Source organism: Rousettus aegyptiacus, unplaced genomic scaffold, assembly GCF_014176215.1.
Source record: "Rousettus aegyptiacus isolate mRouAeg1 unplaced genomic scaffold, mRouAeg1.p scaffold_m13_p_9, whole genome shotgun sequence".
Lineage (NCBI taxonomy): Eukaryota > Metazoa > Chordata > Mammalia > Chiroptera > Pteropodidae > Rousettus > Rousettus aegyptiacus.
In genome coordinates, this window is record NW_023416312.1 from 74,150,589 (window position 1) to 74,165,055 (window position 14,467).

General features: G+C 40.8%; 1 protein-coding gene across 1 annotated transcript; it reads left to right on the top strand.

Moving 5' to 3' along the window:
• The first annotated feature begins 6,176 nt into the window (after positions 1–6,176).
• On the top strand, positions 6,177–7,189 carry LOC118607747 (testis-expressed protein 13D-like). The gene has a single exon (XM_036226556.1). It carries the CDS (start codon positions 6,179–6,181, stop codon positions 7,187–7,189), a length of 1,011 nt encoding a protein of 336 aa, XP_036082449.1. The 5' UTR covers positions 6,177–6,178.
• Positions 7,190–14,467: the final 7,278 nt, after the last annotated feature.

Below are 14,467 nucleotides of genomic sequence, written 5' to 3' on the forward strand. Positions count from 1 at the left end.
ACCTTATATTTCAATAATCACCCTAAATGGAAATGGACTGAACTTACCAATAAAAAGGCGCAGAGTAGCAGATTGGATCCAAAAAACAAAACCTAATTGTATGCTGCTTTAAAGAGACACAACTCAGCTGCAAGGACAAATATAGACTTGAAGTGAAAGGGTGGAAAATGATATTCCAAACAAATGTCATCCAAAGAAAAGTAGATGTAGCTGTACTTATATCTGATGAAATAGACTTCAAGATAAAAAAGGTAAAGAAAGATACTGAGAGACATTTCATATTGATAAAGGGAGCCATATAAAAGAAGACATTACACTTATTTATATCTATGCTCCCAATCAGGGAGCCCCCAAAATATATAAAGAAATTACTAATAGAACTAAAGGGAGAAACAGACCAAAACACTATCGTAGTAGGAGACCTAAATACCTCACTGTCAGATATGGACAGATCATCCAAACAGAAAATCAATAAGGAAATAACACCCTTAAACGACACATTAGACCAACTGGACATAATTAACATTTACGAAGCCTTTCATCTCCACCAGCTGCTTATACATTCTTCTCTAGTGCACATAGAACATTCTCAAGGATAGACCACATGCTGGGACACAAAACTAGCCTCAACAAATATAAGAGTACTGAAATCATACAAAGCACATTCTCTGATCATAATGCTTTGAAACTGGAGATCAACTGTAAAAAGAAAATTGGAAGAACCACAAATATGTGGAGATTAAACAACATACTACTTAAGAATGACTGGATCATAGAAGTAATCAAAAGAGAGATCAAAAGATATACGGAAACGAATGAGAAAGAAAATACAACATAACAATACTTTTGGGACACAGCAAAAGTGGTAATAAGAGAGGAAAGTTCATATCATTACAGGCCTATCTCAAAAAAATAAGAACGAGCCCAAGTAAACAACCAAACACTACATTTTACAACAGAAAAAAAAGAACAAATGAAGCCCAAAGGCAGCAGAAGGAAGGAAATAATAAAAATTACAGCAGAATTCAATGAAACTGAGAACAAAGAGACACTAGAGAAAATAAATGCAACAAAGAGTGGGTTCTTCAAGATTAAGAAAATTGACAAACCCCTGGCTAGACTCAGAGGACCTGAATAGACCCAGGAAGACATACAAATGGCCAACAGACAAACAGAAAGATACTCTACTTCGCTAGCTATTAGGGAAATGTAAATCAAACCCACAACGGGATACCATCTCACACCTGTTAGAATATCTATCATCAACATGACAAGTAATAACAAGTGTTGGAAGGATGTGGGGGAAAAGGAACCCTCTTATGCGGCTGGTGGGACTGCAAATTGGTACAACCACTATGGAAAACAGTATGGAGTTTCCTCAAAAAACTAAGAATTGGATTACCATATGATCCAGCAATCCCTCTTCTGGGTATTTGCCAAAAAAATCTAAAAACAAATATATATGCACCCCGATGTTCATAGCAGCATTATTCACAGTGGCCAGGACATGGAAGCAAACGGAGTGTTGATGATTGAATCAAGAAACTGTGGTACATATATACAATTGAATATTATTCGGCTATAAGAAATGATGAAATACTGTCATTTGCAACATGAATGGATCTTGAGAAAATCATGCTAAATGAAACAAGGCAGACAGAAAGAAGTTGAATACCACCTGATATCACTCATATGTGGGATATAAATTTAAAAACCACAAATAAACATGACAAACAGAGACTCATGGACATGCACAGTGGATTAGTGTTTATCAGAGGGAAGGGGGAAGGGGGAGGTAGATGGAGTAAAAGGGGTCAAATATTTGGTGGTGGAAGGATATGTATACCGTTGAATTGTACACTTGAAACTTATTGGGTTTTGCTGATCAATATAACCCTAATATTTTTTAATGAAACAACAACAACAAAGCAAGTAGATGATAAGCATATGAAAAGATGTTAAATATTAGTCATTAGGAAAATGCAAATCAAAACCATAATGAGATACCATTTCATACTCACTACTATGTAAGCCACTGTGGCAGCAGAGGTGGTAACTGAGGGTGAATAGAATTTAGAATGGATACTAGAGGAAGGTGAGATGATGTCTATCAATTGTGAACCCAATACCAACTGCTATAGTGTTAGTTGTAGTTTGTACTAACCTCTCCCTTCTAAGTTTCCCCTCAGGAAGAAAGACCTTCTAGAGTCTTGGAACATCTGTTCCCCAACTATATATAGAGAAATATATCTAAGTGGCACAAATGATATATTGTGGTAGACAAAGAGATATACTACTGAGATCCCTCTTCAAGGTAGAATTTACTGCTCAACTCTGGAAAGGGCAGTCAGCAGATCATATGTAGTTGTCAGCTTCTTCAGGGTGTGCCTCAGCTTCAGTTTCTTTTTGCCCAAGTTATATCCTTCCTGGGGCAGCCCACAACTAGTAACTGAGTTTGATATGGGACCACTCTGATTGATAACATTCATTCCAGAGCTCTTTGCTGGATCACCCAAGTCTTTGTTTGGCCTATATCATGTGTTGGGTTCTCCACTGACCCAATCCTTCTTTGTCCACCTTCCATGAGTGTTGACCCTTAAAAAACAGACATTTTACATAGAATTTTTGTAAATTGGTCAGTATATTTTACACTATATGATTTTGCACACTATTTACCTGATTGGCAATTAAAATTGTATTGGCTTCACACAATGAACTAGAGAGCTATCCATTTTTTTCTATGGTGTGGAATATATACCTTTAACTTAACAATATACACCTTTAACTTTTTGTGATATACTTTTAAGTTATTATAATCCTTCATGTATAATGCAAGAATCTCACAAGGAATTGCTCTTGGATATTAACCAAAAGTAACATAGAAATTTTGGTACAACCTCTTTGCAGCTGTATTTATAAATGAGGTGGGTCAAGAGCATTCTTTTTGGTAATATATTTTTCTCATCGGATATCATATTATAATGGTTATACAAAATAATATGGGGAGCTTTTCATATTTTTCTATGACTGAAATGGTATATAACATAATTATATGATTTTAAAAGTTAAATAAGAATTAGTATAGAATCAGTTTTGGGCTTTTAATAACTGAGTACACTCTATGCTTCTATATGTTGCCATGCCCCAGGACTCAGTCCTCTTTTCTATTCACTCTCTTCCTAAGGGATCTCATGCAAGTCCATAGTTGTTAAATACCATCAATTCATTATTAATATCCAAATTTATATTTCAAACCCGATTTCTCCCCTGTGCTCCAGACCTGTATATCCCAGAAGGCTTACTTGATATCTCCATGCTTGTCGCTAGGAGACATCACAAACCACATCTCTGAAATAGTACTCTTGTTTTTGCTTTCTTCTCCCAGTCTTCTCCATCTCAGAAATGATACCACTATCCACCTACTTACTCAAGCCTCAAAACTATGAGTCATCCTTGCCTCCTTCCTTTCTCTCAATCTTTACAATCCCCATATAAACAATCTAAATACCTGTTAATTTTACTCTCAAAATATATTCTCGATCTCTCTTTATGTGTCCACATCTGCTAACACCACTTTAGATTAAGCCAAATCATGATCATGTTCTGCTGGGTCAACTGCAGCAGCTTCCAAACTGTCATCCCTATTTATACACTTAATCCCATATATAGGCATTCTTTGTTTGATTGTGCTTCCCTTTATTGTGCTTCGCAGGCATGCCTTTACAAATTGGAGGCAAGACCCTCCACTAGCAAAAATATTATGACTCAAGGCTCAGATGGTGGTTAGTATTTTTGAGCAATAAAGTATTTGTAAATCAAGGTATATACATTGTTTTATTAGACATAATTCTATTGCACACTACTGTATAGTGTAACCATAACTTTCATATGCACTGGAAAAAATATGTAACTCGCTTTATTGCAATACTTGCTTTATTGTGGTAGTCTGGAACCAAACCCACAATATCTCTGAAGTATGTCTGTAATCTCTAGTTTACATAATATCCAGAGTAAACCTGTGTTCAGATGTGATGACACCACCACTAGAAATACTACAGTGTTGCTCTCTCATACCTTGAATAAAATTCAATATTCTTAATATTGCTTCTGAAGTCATGCAAGATGACACTTCTGTCTATATTTCCAACATCATCTTATTCCACTCCCTCCCTAATTTACCATGCTCTCATCATACTGTGATCTTTCCTAGTCCTTGAAAATTTGAAGCTTTTCTATATCAAGACCTTCGCCACTGGAGTTCTGAGTCTCAGTGCAAATGTCACTTCATAGAGACCTTCCTTAAACTCTTAAGAGGGGACAATCTCAAACCCCTGTGTAGTCTCTATCTCTCACATCAACTTTATACATTAACTTGATGTCACATATCACAATGCTTATTTATGTACTTTTTTTCATTTATTATTCCACCAATGGAATATAAATGACATGAGGGCTGGGAACTTTTCAATATTTTCCACCACTTTTTGTCAAGTGAACATACTATGTGTTCAATAACTATCTGTCAAAGAAAGAAAAAAATGTATAGATCTAATAATTAAGAGAAATAGACAGTTGTGTTAGAGTTAGTATTTAAAATATGGGAGTGTGGGGTGGTTCATAGAGTAGTGGTTAGCATGTCTGCTTTTCATGCAGAAGGTCCTGTATTCGCACCCCAGTGGAGCCACGGTCCATACCTAAGGTGCACCAGGCCCCCTGGGTGTGCCTGGCCCCAGGTGTGTGCCACGAGCATGTGGGAGGAGACACCCCACCTTCAGAGATCCAGTTCTTAGGGGAGATGGAAACATCCATAGGTCAGGGGTGGAAGTCGAGGGGGGGAGGAATAATAAAAAATAAAATAAAATTATGGAAGTGAGTAAGCTCATCCAAGGAGAGCATATAGAATGAAAAGAGGAGGGGTGTGAGGACAATCCTGGGGAAACATCAACTTTGGGGCCTTGGATGGAATAAGGACAAGCAGTTCATAGAAACAGAAAGTTAAGCCAGAGGGATAGGAGGAACATCAATAGAATGTGATGTCACAGAAACATGATGGAATGTCAAAAATGAAGTGGCCAATAGAATCAAACCCTATTGAAAAATCATGTGAAGACTAACTTTCAAAGTATCCACTGGCTTTTGTACTAAGGTAAGGACTGCTGGTAACCTTATCAGAGAATTTTCACCATTTTTGGGGGGTGTAGGGTGGGGGGAGGGAAAAAACCAAAGAGCAGCAGGCCGAATGGTGAAGGGAACACAATGAAGTGGTCACAGTGTAGACTACTTTCTAGCAAGAAGAGAGAAAAGCCAGGGCATAGATTAGAGGGAGGAAATTATTCTAAGGACAGAGAGAATGTGAACAGGTTTACTGTACGAGAAAAAAAAATCTAGTAGCCCAGGAAATTAGGGGAGATGCCACAAATACAGGAAGAATAAGATGTATTGAAGTCCCCAAGAAAATGGAATGGGAGGGGCTGGGATCTAGACCATGAAGATAGGGTTTATTTTAGCAAGGAAAGCTAAGGGACTTCGTGGCTCAATAGCTCGTTTTTCTTAATGAGAGGAACGCCAAGGTCATTTGCTTAGGAAGAGGAGGGAAGCATGCAGACAGCTTGAGACTGTATAGAAAGTTGGATATAGCAATTGAGAGTTATAGGAGAGGGAACTGAACCAAAAAGAGCCACCCATGGACCCACTCACCCGACCCCCAGGTTAGAAATTCATTCCACTTGTCTGGGTGTTGTCCTTCAGTAGCTCTTAGAAACAGTTGTCTCGGGGCTCACTGAAGTCCCCAACTCAGTCACCCACCCGTCTGGCCCTGTAGGAGGCATTGTGCCAAAGAAAGTAGGTCCCGGGCACAGCCCAGCGCAGCCGCTCAACTTGCCCGCCAAGTAGGGGGCGCACTGCCCAGGCTGGTGAGCCCCAACACGCCTTGCGGCGTAATTCAGAGCCCGTATCTATGACGTGGTACCCCGTCGCCCCCTGTAGGGGTTGATGTGGTAAGTGAATTGGCTTCACTCTTTGTTAGGAGAACGAGCGGGTGAGAAAGGAAGAAGGCCGAACAGGCCTGGCCTGGGCAAGGACTGAAGTAGGACTGAGCAAGGAGGTGAGGAGCCGATCGGTAGGCGGCTACTGCTTACAACAGTAGCAGCAGGGGTCTACTGACTAGGCCGCGGCGGCCATGGCCGTGGACTTAGGTGACGCCAGGAGCGGTTTCCGCCACAGCGAGATAGTCCTATTCATCAATGAAGAGGTGCTCAGTAATGGCGGCTGCCCGGACTTCTACTTGACTTTCTGCTCGCGGCCCTGGAACGAGATAGAAGACAAGCTGCTTTCCATTATAGCTGACCCTCAGGTACCGCGGGCCGTCAAGAGGGCCTGCACCTGGAGCGCGCTGGCCTTGAGCGTACGTGTGGCTGCGAGGCAGCGGGAGCAGCAGGCGCACCGGGTCCGGAGGCTGCAGGAGCAGGTGGAAGAGCGCGAGACCGCCGCCTGGGCTCTGGCCTCCCAGCTGCAGCGGCTGCGAAAGGAGCGCGATATGCTGGTCTCGCAGTTGCGTCGCATGCGAGAAGACCTGCAGCAGACACTGGACGACCGCGAAGCTCTACGCCGGCAGCTGCTTCAGGCTGAAAAGCAGTCACGGGAGGTCGTACCTGAGTCCCGACCCCAGCGGCTCGGGTATGATGTGTGGCCTCTGAATGCAGATGAGCGGAACAAGGTGCTGGCCGAAATGAGGCAGCGTAGGAAGGATGCAGATTTCCAGAGGGAGAGCACCCAGATTCCCCTGACAACAGGTGTTCTTCATGTGCCAGGACCCCAGAATCCCTGGGCCCAGGTTGTTCACACCCCTCTGCCAGTGCCGTACCCCACACCATTCCCAGCGGCAATCTCGTACCCAGCGCCTCCCGCACCCACAGTAGTCACAGAAACAGATGAGACAGCAGGACCCGCATTTCCACCCCAGATGCCTACTGGGATGATCTACCCATCTGACATGTGGCCTGCAGTTGGGTCCCAGGAGGAAATAGCCCCGCAGCCTGACCAGAGGAACCAAGGCCAAGAAGAAGTTCCTGTGAGGCCCCATTTCATAAACTCCTCAGGGCACAGCCAGAGCAAAGAAGACCCAAGGAAGCAGCAACCTCAGGGACAGGTGCCCACGCTACCAAAAGGTAAGGAAACCTTTGAATACTAGCAATAGGAGAAACCTGCCCCAGACCTCGGGAGGAGGGACTGGGAAAGCCTATAGTATAGAGCGTAGTTTTTTCTGACACTTAGCTTGCAAATAAATGCAAGAGGTAGGAAGCCTTGATCCAAAACAAGCTCCTCACTGAATTCAGGGATGTAGAAAAAGAGTGACACATACTCCAAAGAGAAATCAATTTCTGGAGGCCCCCTTCTGATCAAAAACTAACTTTTATTTATATCATAGAAAATCTGAAAAACTAGCAAACAAAAATTTTCATTGTCCTATCACCAAGCAATAATCATTTTAACACATTTATATACCTATTTCCACATATGGATCTCTATCCCCCAGTTTCATATTATACATCTATGCATATAATGTGTACTGTTTTAAAGGAAGATGAGATTCTATTGAATATGTTCATTAATCTTTTAAATGAAAATTTCTCTGATTACATTTAAATTCACAGGTGGTAGACTCTGGATAGCTGCTACCAATTGGCTGACACCAAGGAGTGACTGACATGATGAAACATTCTCTTTTTTCTCCTTTCTGTATTCTCTTTAACCTCCTTTCTCCCATAGTACTAGGTCTTTGGTGGAGAATAACCATGTTTTTGGAACGTAAGTTACACTGTATTCTAGGAACACTGCTTTTCCTTGAGAATGCTATTATTGTGCTGTAAATTGCAGCAGCATTCATATGTGTTTCTTGATTTGGTTTTTATAACATTCATAGGTGAGAGCCTGTTCTTTGTTTCTCTAAGCTCCAGGAACTTCATGTGAAGCTGAAGAAGCCCCAGCTCCCAGTGTGTGAATCCTCACAAAATGCCCTTCTGGCTCTCAGCAAGCAGCCTTCACCTCAGTGAGACCTCAACTGGCTGGAGCTAAAAAGAATATGAAGGAATCAGGGGAAAGGAGGCATACTGATACACATCTTGGAACAAGGAACAGCAGACAGATTTTGTTAGAACTTACAGCTTCTGTTGGGGAAAAGGGATTGGCATAGCACAGGTCAAAGGGGTTTGGGAAAGTAGTGTTAAATTTTAGAGATTGTAGCAATTTTATTGTTATATTCATTAATTAATAGAACAAATAGTTATTATCTAATATGTTAGGAAATACAATTATATGTTATTATCTAATGCATGCATTATAACCCAGTTTGATGAGTTTGATGAGATGGCAGTAGAGAGCCTAATTTGAGATAAGAGTGTAGACCCAGGGGTGTCTCCTTTGCCTAGCATGTACTGTGGCTTTTGGGTAAACCCTATTGAAATAATGTCAAGATCCATTTCTATGATTCTGGGGGCAAAGTCAGAGACTTTTATGGAAGGGCTTAAACGACTGAACTGCTCATCACATTAATCTTAGTGGAGACAAATGGGCAGTGGCAAGCAAATATCCCACAAAAATAGGATTGGGACTTTTCTGATACTCTTGCTGATTTCTTCCCTTGAGAGGGACAGCTGTCTTGACTGTCTGAAAGACCACTGGATAACCGTCTTAAGAACGGTGCTTGGGAGAGTGTTGGATACACACTCAAGCCCTCAGCCCCAGGCTGCCCCCATGAGAGGCACCTTTCCTGTCATGAGTGGATGAAGAATAAAATGAATTCTAAGGACAGACATCTTCTTTTGGGAGGCTAATTGGACTTAAAATAGACTGGACTTGGACAGGCACTCTTGAGAATGCCCTTGGACCCCATGTCTTCCACTTGGTGTATTTTCTGCTGGCTCTCCACTCCCTTGAGGAAGCTGCTCTGCAAGCAAGTAGGGAGCCAGGGTGGAGCTCAAGGAGTGGGAGCTTAGATAAGCCTCCAGTCTGAACAAAAGACGTCCTAGAGCCCCCTCCTGAGAGCCTAGCTCATCAAGCTCAACCATTGTCAGTTTTTTTTCTGATTCTAACTAGTAATAAAGTGTGTGTACTTGCCTGCTGTGTCTTCTGTGTAGTGGGTATCTAAGGGCAGGTTTGCTCAGAGGCAACAGTTTAAATCTGCATTTTCCATCCCACTGAAGTGAAAAGTTCAATCTCATTCACTATTGAAGGGCCCCTCCTCTTCATGCGAGTTAAATATGGGATGGGGTGGGAGCTTCTGTGGGGCCTTCAATCCATTTTGTGATTGTTTCTGCTACCCTGTCTGTCCAGGTCTACATGGTTCCTCAAAGATGGGCACCTCTGCTGCTTCCTGGCCCGTGGGGGCACAAGAGGTGAGGTGTTACTGCTAGGCTGGGAGACCTAATGCCTGGGGTCCACCCTCCCTATATGCATGAAGAATCCATTTCCCTGAGGCCCAGTCTCTGAGTAGAAATTTCCCTCCTGTATTTATGTTCTCCAAAGCACTGCCCCCTCCCTCCTATACACAATACCATAAAGGTGCTCAGGATTTTGGAAAATAGCCAGACTTAGTCTGCTAACAAGACAAATGTTCCCTGAGGCAAAGGGAGGTGGTTTGCTACCTACTTTGTGTAGGGGCAGGGACGGGGCAGAACACAGAAGTGATCCTGACCCACCAGCTATCTCTCTTCCCTCAGAGGCCTGATTACCAGGAGGCCTTGGTTACTTGGGAGGACACTGAGGAGGAAGGGGGACCATCAGGGACATAAAATAAAAGTTTGGTTTTATGGGTTGGGATTAGTTTTGTGATACTCTTGTGTGTGCTGCTGATAGAACTCTGGGATCTTGGGAGGATGGGACACCAATGAGACTTGAGAATGTTATAGTACATTTTAATTTGGTGGTTCTTCGCGTGTGGTTTCTGGACCAGCAGCATCAGGGACACTTGGGAACTTGGGAACTTGTTACAATTGCAAATTCTCATGCTCCACCCCAGACCTGACTCCTGAAGTCCTGGGGGTTGGGCCAACAGGTGTTTCTGATGTCCCCTGGAGTTTAAGAACCTTTGTTTGTAATCCATAGTGTAATACAAACAAATCACCCTAGATCTCATTTTGATTGGTTTATTAAGGGCTTCACAACACACTCTGATGTCCATCGGAATGTCTGTAGATCTGTATGAAAACAGACCCATCCCTGGGTATAGCTCTTCCATAACAATGTGATTACCCAATTTTTCAGCACTGACTTTTTTCATAGCAACCTGCATGAATCTTTGGTCAGAACCATCAACGTTGACTGTCAATTATCCTTTCATTCTGGGTTGGGCACATTCAGGTAAAGGCAGTAAATTATCAAGGGAAGAGCCCAGGCTTTCGAGCCAGAGAGACCTGGGTTCATATACCTGTGCTGCTGTTCACTAGCTGTGTGACCCTGAAGAAGCTACTGAATTTCTCTGATCCCCCCAAAGCTTTGGCTCCTTTCTCCTACCTTTAGGGGTGATGATAAGGTAATGGGTACAAAGCAGCGGTCACCAACATTTTTGGCACCAGAGACCAGTGTTCTATGAGAATCTAATGATCTGAAGTGGAGCTGAGGCAGTGATGCTAGTGCTGGGGAGCAGCTGCAAATATAGATGAAGTTTTGCTTGCACACCCGCCGCTGACCTGCTGCTCTGTGGCCCAGTTCCTAACAGGCCAAGGACCAGTAGTGGTCTGTTAGGACCCCTCGTATAAAGGATACCTATTGAGTACCTACTCATACCACTGAGTGCCTACTATGTGACACTTCATGGCCATTATCCCATTGGCAACCGTCACAGCTCTGTATAGATATAATAGATACCCTTATTAATAGTTCTTCAAAAAGAATATTTTACTCCAATTTTATAATTGTGGCAACTCAGTAACTTACCCAAAGTCATTTAGTTGGGAGTTAGTGAAGTCTGGGTTCTAACCCCAACCTGTCTGGTACCAAACTCCATGCCCTTTCCATTGCATCACAGTGCCTCAACCTTTTACTCTTACCAATTAATAGCAGTTAACGGGGGTCTGTTAATACCTTGACTGAGAACTGACTGTAATGGAAGGACTCTGAGTCATAGAGGCAGTCTAGGGGAGAGAGAAGTAAATGAGTGGAGATGGCAAGTCAGGCTTGGTTGCTATGGAAATGTTGGTGCTAGAAAAGAAGGTGCTGGAAGAAGAGGATTGTGGACATGGCTCCTAGTGGTGTCAGCTTGGTAAAACCGGCAGAGGTAGAGATGCAAGAAATGGAACATCATGTGGTGGTTGGTATGTTCCTGCCCCACCTCCACACAGCCCCTTGTCATCAACTTTCATTCCCACCTCTCTCAACTACAGAAGTGGTGGCTCCAATCTATATCTTTCCTGTGGGGGTCCTCTGCAGGCAGCATGTGGAAAAGTGTGAGATGGGGAGAAGTACCTCTCAGGTGTCACAGGAGACAATAGACCAGTGATAAGTGTGCTTCTGCATCCCTTTGAGGGTGAGAGCTGTGCATGATGCATGGTAAAGGTCAGGTGACTGGACTAATGAACAATGTAAAATCATTTTTATTTGATAAAAACATGTTTCAAATGAGAGGAGAGCTCTGATATATTATTGTAAGAGTGGAGGCTTTGTCCTCTCATGGAGCCAGGTCATTTATGAGTAGAATGCAAGAGAGAGGAGAACCAAGGAGATTCAAAAACTCACTCTCTTGGGAAATAATTTTCCTGAGGCCCTTCCTGATTATCAAAGTAAACTGGATTCACCAAACAGAAATGTGAAAAGCAATTAAAACCACCTGTAATCACAAAACCTGGAGATGACTGCTGTTTATATTGTAATGTAATTATATATATACACACACATACATATATACATATACATATATATCAAGACAAGATGTGGTACATACTTTTTTGTAGCCTCCTCAACTGTGGCATTGGCTCCAATCTGGACCCTTCCTATGGTGGACTCTGCACCCAGCATGGAGGAAGGTGTAGGGACAGGGAGAAGCACCTCTTTGGTGGCAAAGGAGCAGTTTTATGTGTGCATGTGTGTATACCATATATATACACCATATACATCCATATATATATATATATACACACACACACACACACCCCATATATATATCTCTATATATGCATATATTTATACATATATATACATAATAATGGTACATATTTCTTTCTAACACTCATTTTTCACTTAACAGTAAGACATGAGCATAGTCACATATTCATATTGAGAATGTGGATTTAAATGGCCATATAACATTCTTTCATGTTGATATTTCAATTTACTTAACTACTTCTATTTTATTGGGTATTTAAATTGTTTTCAAGTTTTTATTTTCACTCTCAATGTTATGTTGGTGGGCAGTTCTCTGCACCATGGCCAAGAGTAAATATCATCATTAAACATATCTTAACCAGTTTGAAGGATATCTTGTTTTAATTTATATTTCTTTGCTTACTAGAAAGATGGGACATTTTTTCAAGTTACTTATCCATTTATATTTCTTCTGTCATGATTTAGCTATTCATGTACTTATTCAAATCTACTCATGGAATATTCATCTTGTTTTGTGAGTATTTGATAGTAAGGTTATTAACCTAACCCTTTGTCACACTTAAGTTTGTAAGTATTTTCCAAGTTTGTAGTTTAAATTTGTGTCTGGTGGCATTTTGATGATCAGAAGTATTACATTTTCATATACTGAGATTTATTTCTTTATCACTGTCATTTTTTATTTTTATTTTATCCTTAGGAAGGCCTTCTTTATTTTGAGATAATATATATAATCATCTATATTTGATTCTATATTTTTTATAGTTTAAAAAATTTGAACTCTAGTCATCCTTGAACTTATTTTGGTATTTATTGTGACATAGGCATCTAAATGTATTTCCTCCCAAATAATTAACCTTATATCTCAGCATCATTTTTCAATGTTCCATTCTTTCTCGCATTGATTTGAAAAGTACACCTTTACTAAAACTCAAATACACATCAGCGTGTGTGTGTGTGTGTGTGTGTGTGTGTGTGTGTGTGTCTTGCCTGATAAACCATTGGTCTATTTTTATATCTATTTAACATTTGATTCTGGCTTTATAACATTTTAATAAATGCAATACAAATTATCACCCATCATTGATCTTTTTCTAAATTTCCCTGTGGTCATTGTCTGTTTATTCTCTCAGTTGAAGCTTTAAATTTAACTTTCTATTCCTCAGAGTCCCAGATGTACTTTCTTCAATTGAATTATGTGAGACTTACCCTATACCTCATAATTCATTCCTCTTTTTAAAACCTAGTTTGAGTGGATTTCTGTTCCTTAAGATTTTATCTCAGTCTTATTGTCTCTTCATTTCCTCCTTCCATGATCTTGTCTAAACATTTGAGATCTGTCATCTTTAGAAAAAGATCCCCATCTATACCATTAAAAAAAAGCTCACATTTTGCTATGTATTTGATAGCATTGTTATTTAATTCTCTTGAAAACCCTACAAGATGGGTAATGGTATCACCTCCATTTTACAGATAAAGAAACCTAGACTTAGAGAGGTTAATAACTTGTCTAAGGTCACACCACTGTGTACTAAAAGACAGAAAAAATGACTGTGGAAAAGAAAAAGATCACAATATATTCAAGTTCTATCCTGACACACCTGCCATGCTATGCTATATAGCATTTAAAAGAAGAAAAATGAGTATTAAATATTCTGTCTGCTCTAAAATTAAAAATTATAGCAACAATTGAGACAGACCTATGTTTTGAGAATGAAACTGACACAAGAACCAGTATGTCATACTAAAGAGAGGCTATGATGGCAGAGTGCTTAAATACATTGCCTCCAATCGCTTGGCTCTGAATTCCAGATACATTCGATGGATTAATGGTAGATGATATAATCCACGTATAGCACACTCCACAGCTCCTGGCACACATTGATTCTAAGATATGTCATTTTTTTTACATTTTAATATCTTTGAAATCAGTAGGGTTTTCACGACCAGTTTAATTGGCATATCTATCTTATAATTGGTGGCATCTTTGATTTGATGAAATAAGGTATTAAGTGCTTAATAAATATTTAACTATTATACAAGATGACCACTCATCCATTCAGCAAATATTTATTCAGGGTGAACTATGTGTAAGGCACTGTCCTAGGGATGGGGACAGAATAGCAGTGAAAATTTCTGCTCTCATGAAGTTTACTTTATAGTGGGGGACAAACATGAAACACAGATTAAGTAAAATATATAGTGTCAGATGGTGATAGGTGATAAGTAAGAAGTGAAACAGAGTAAGGGGAATGGACAGTCATGGAAGCGGGGAGTGCTATTTTACATAGGGTGGTCAGGGAATGCTTCACTGACTGGGTGACATTTGAAAAGAGAACTGAATGGGATGAAAGGATGAGGTGTGAGAGCTGAG

What these genes read in the sequence shown, in the direction of transcription:
- LOC118607747 (XM_036226556.1), top strand. Translation starts at nt 6,179, where the DNA reads ATGGCCGTGGACTTAGGTGACGCCAGGAGCGGTTTCCGCCACAGCGAG.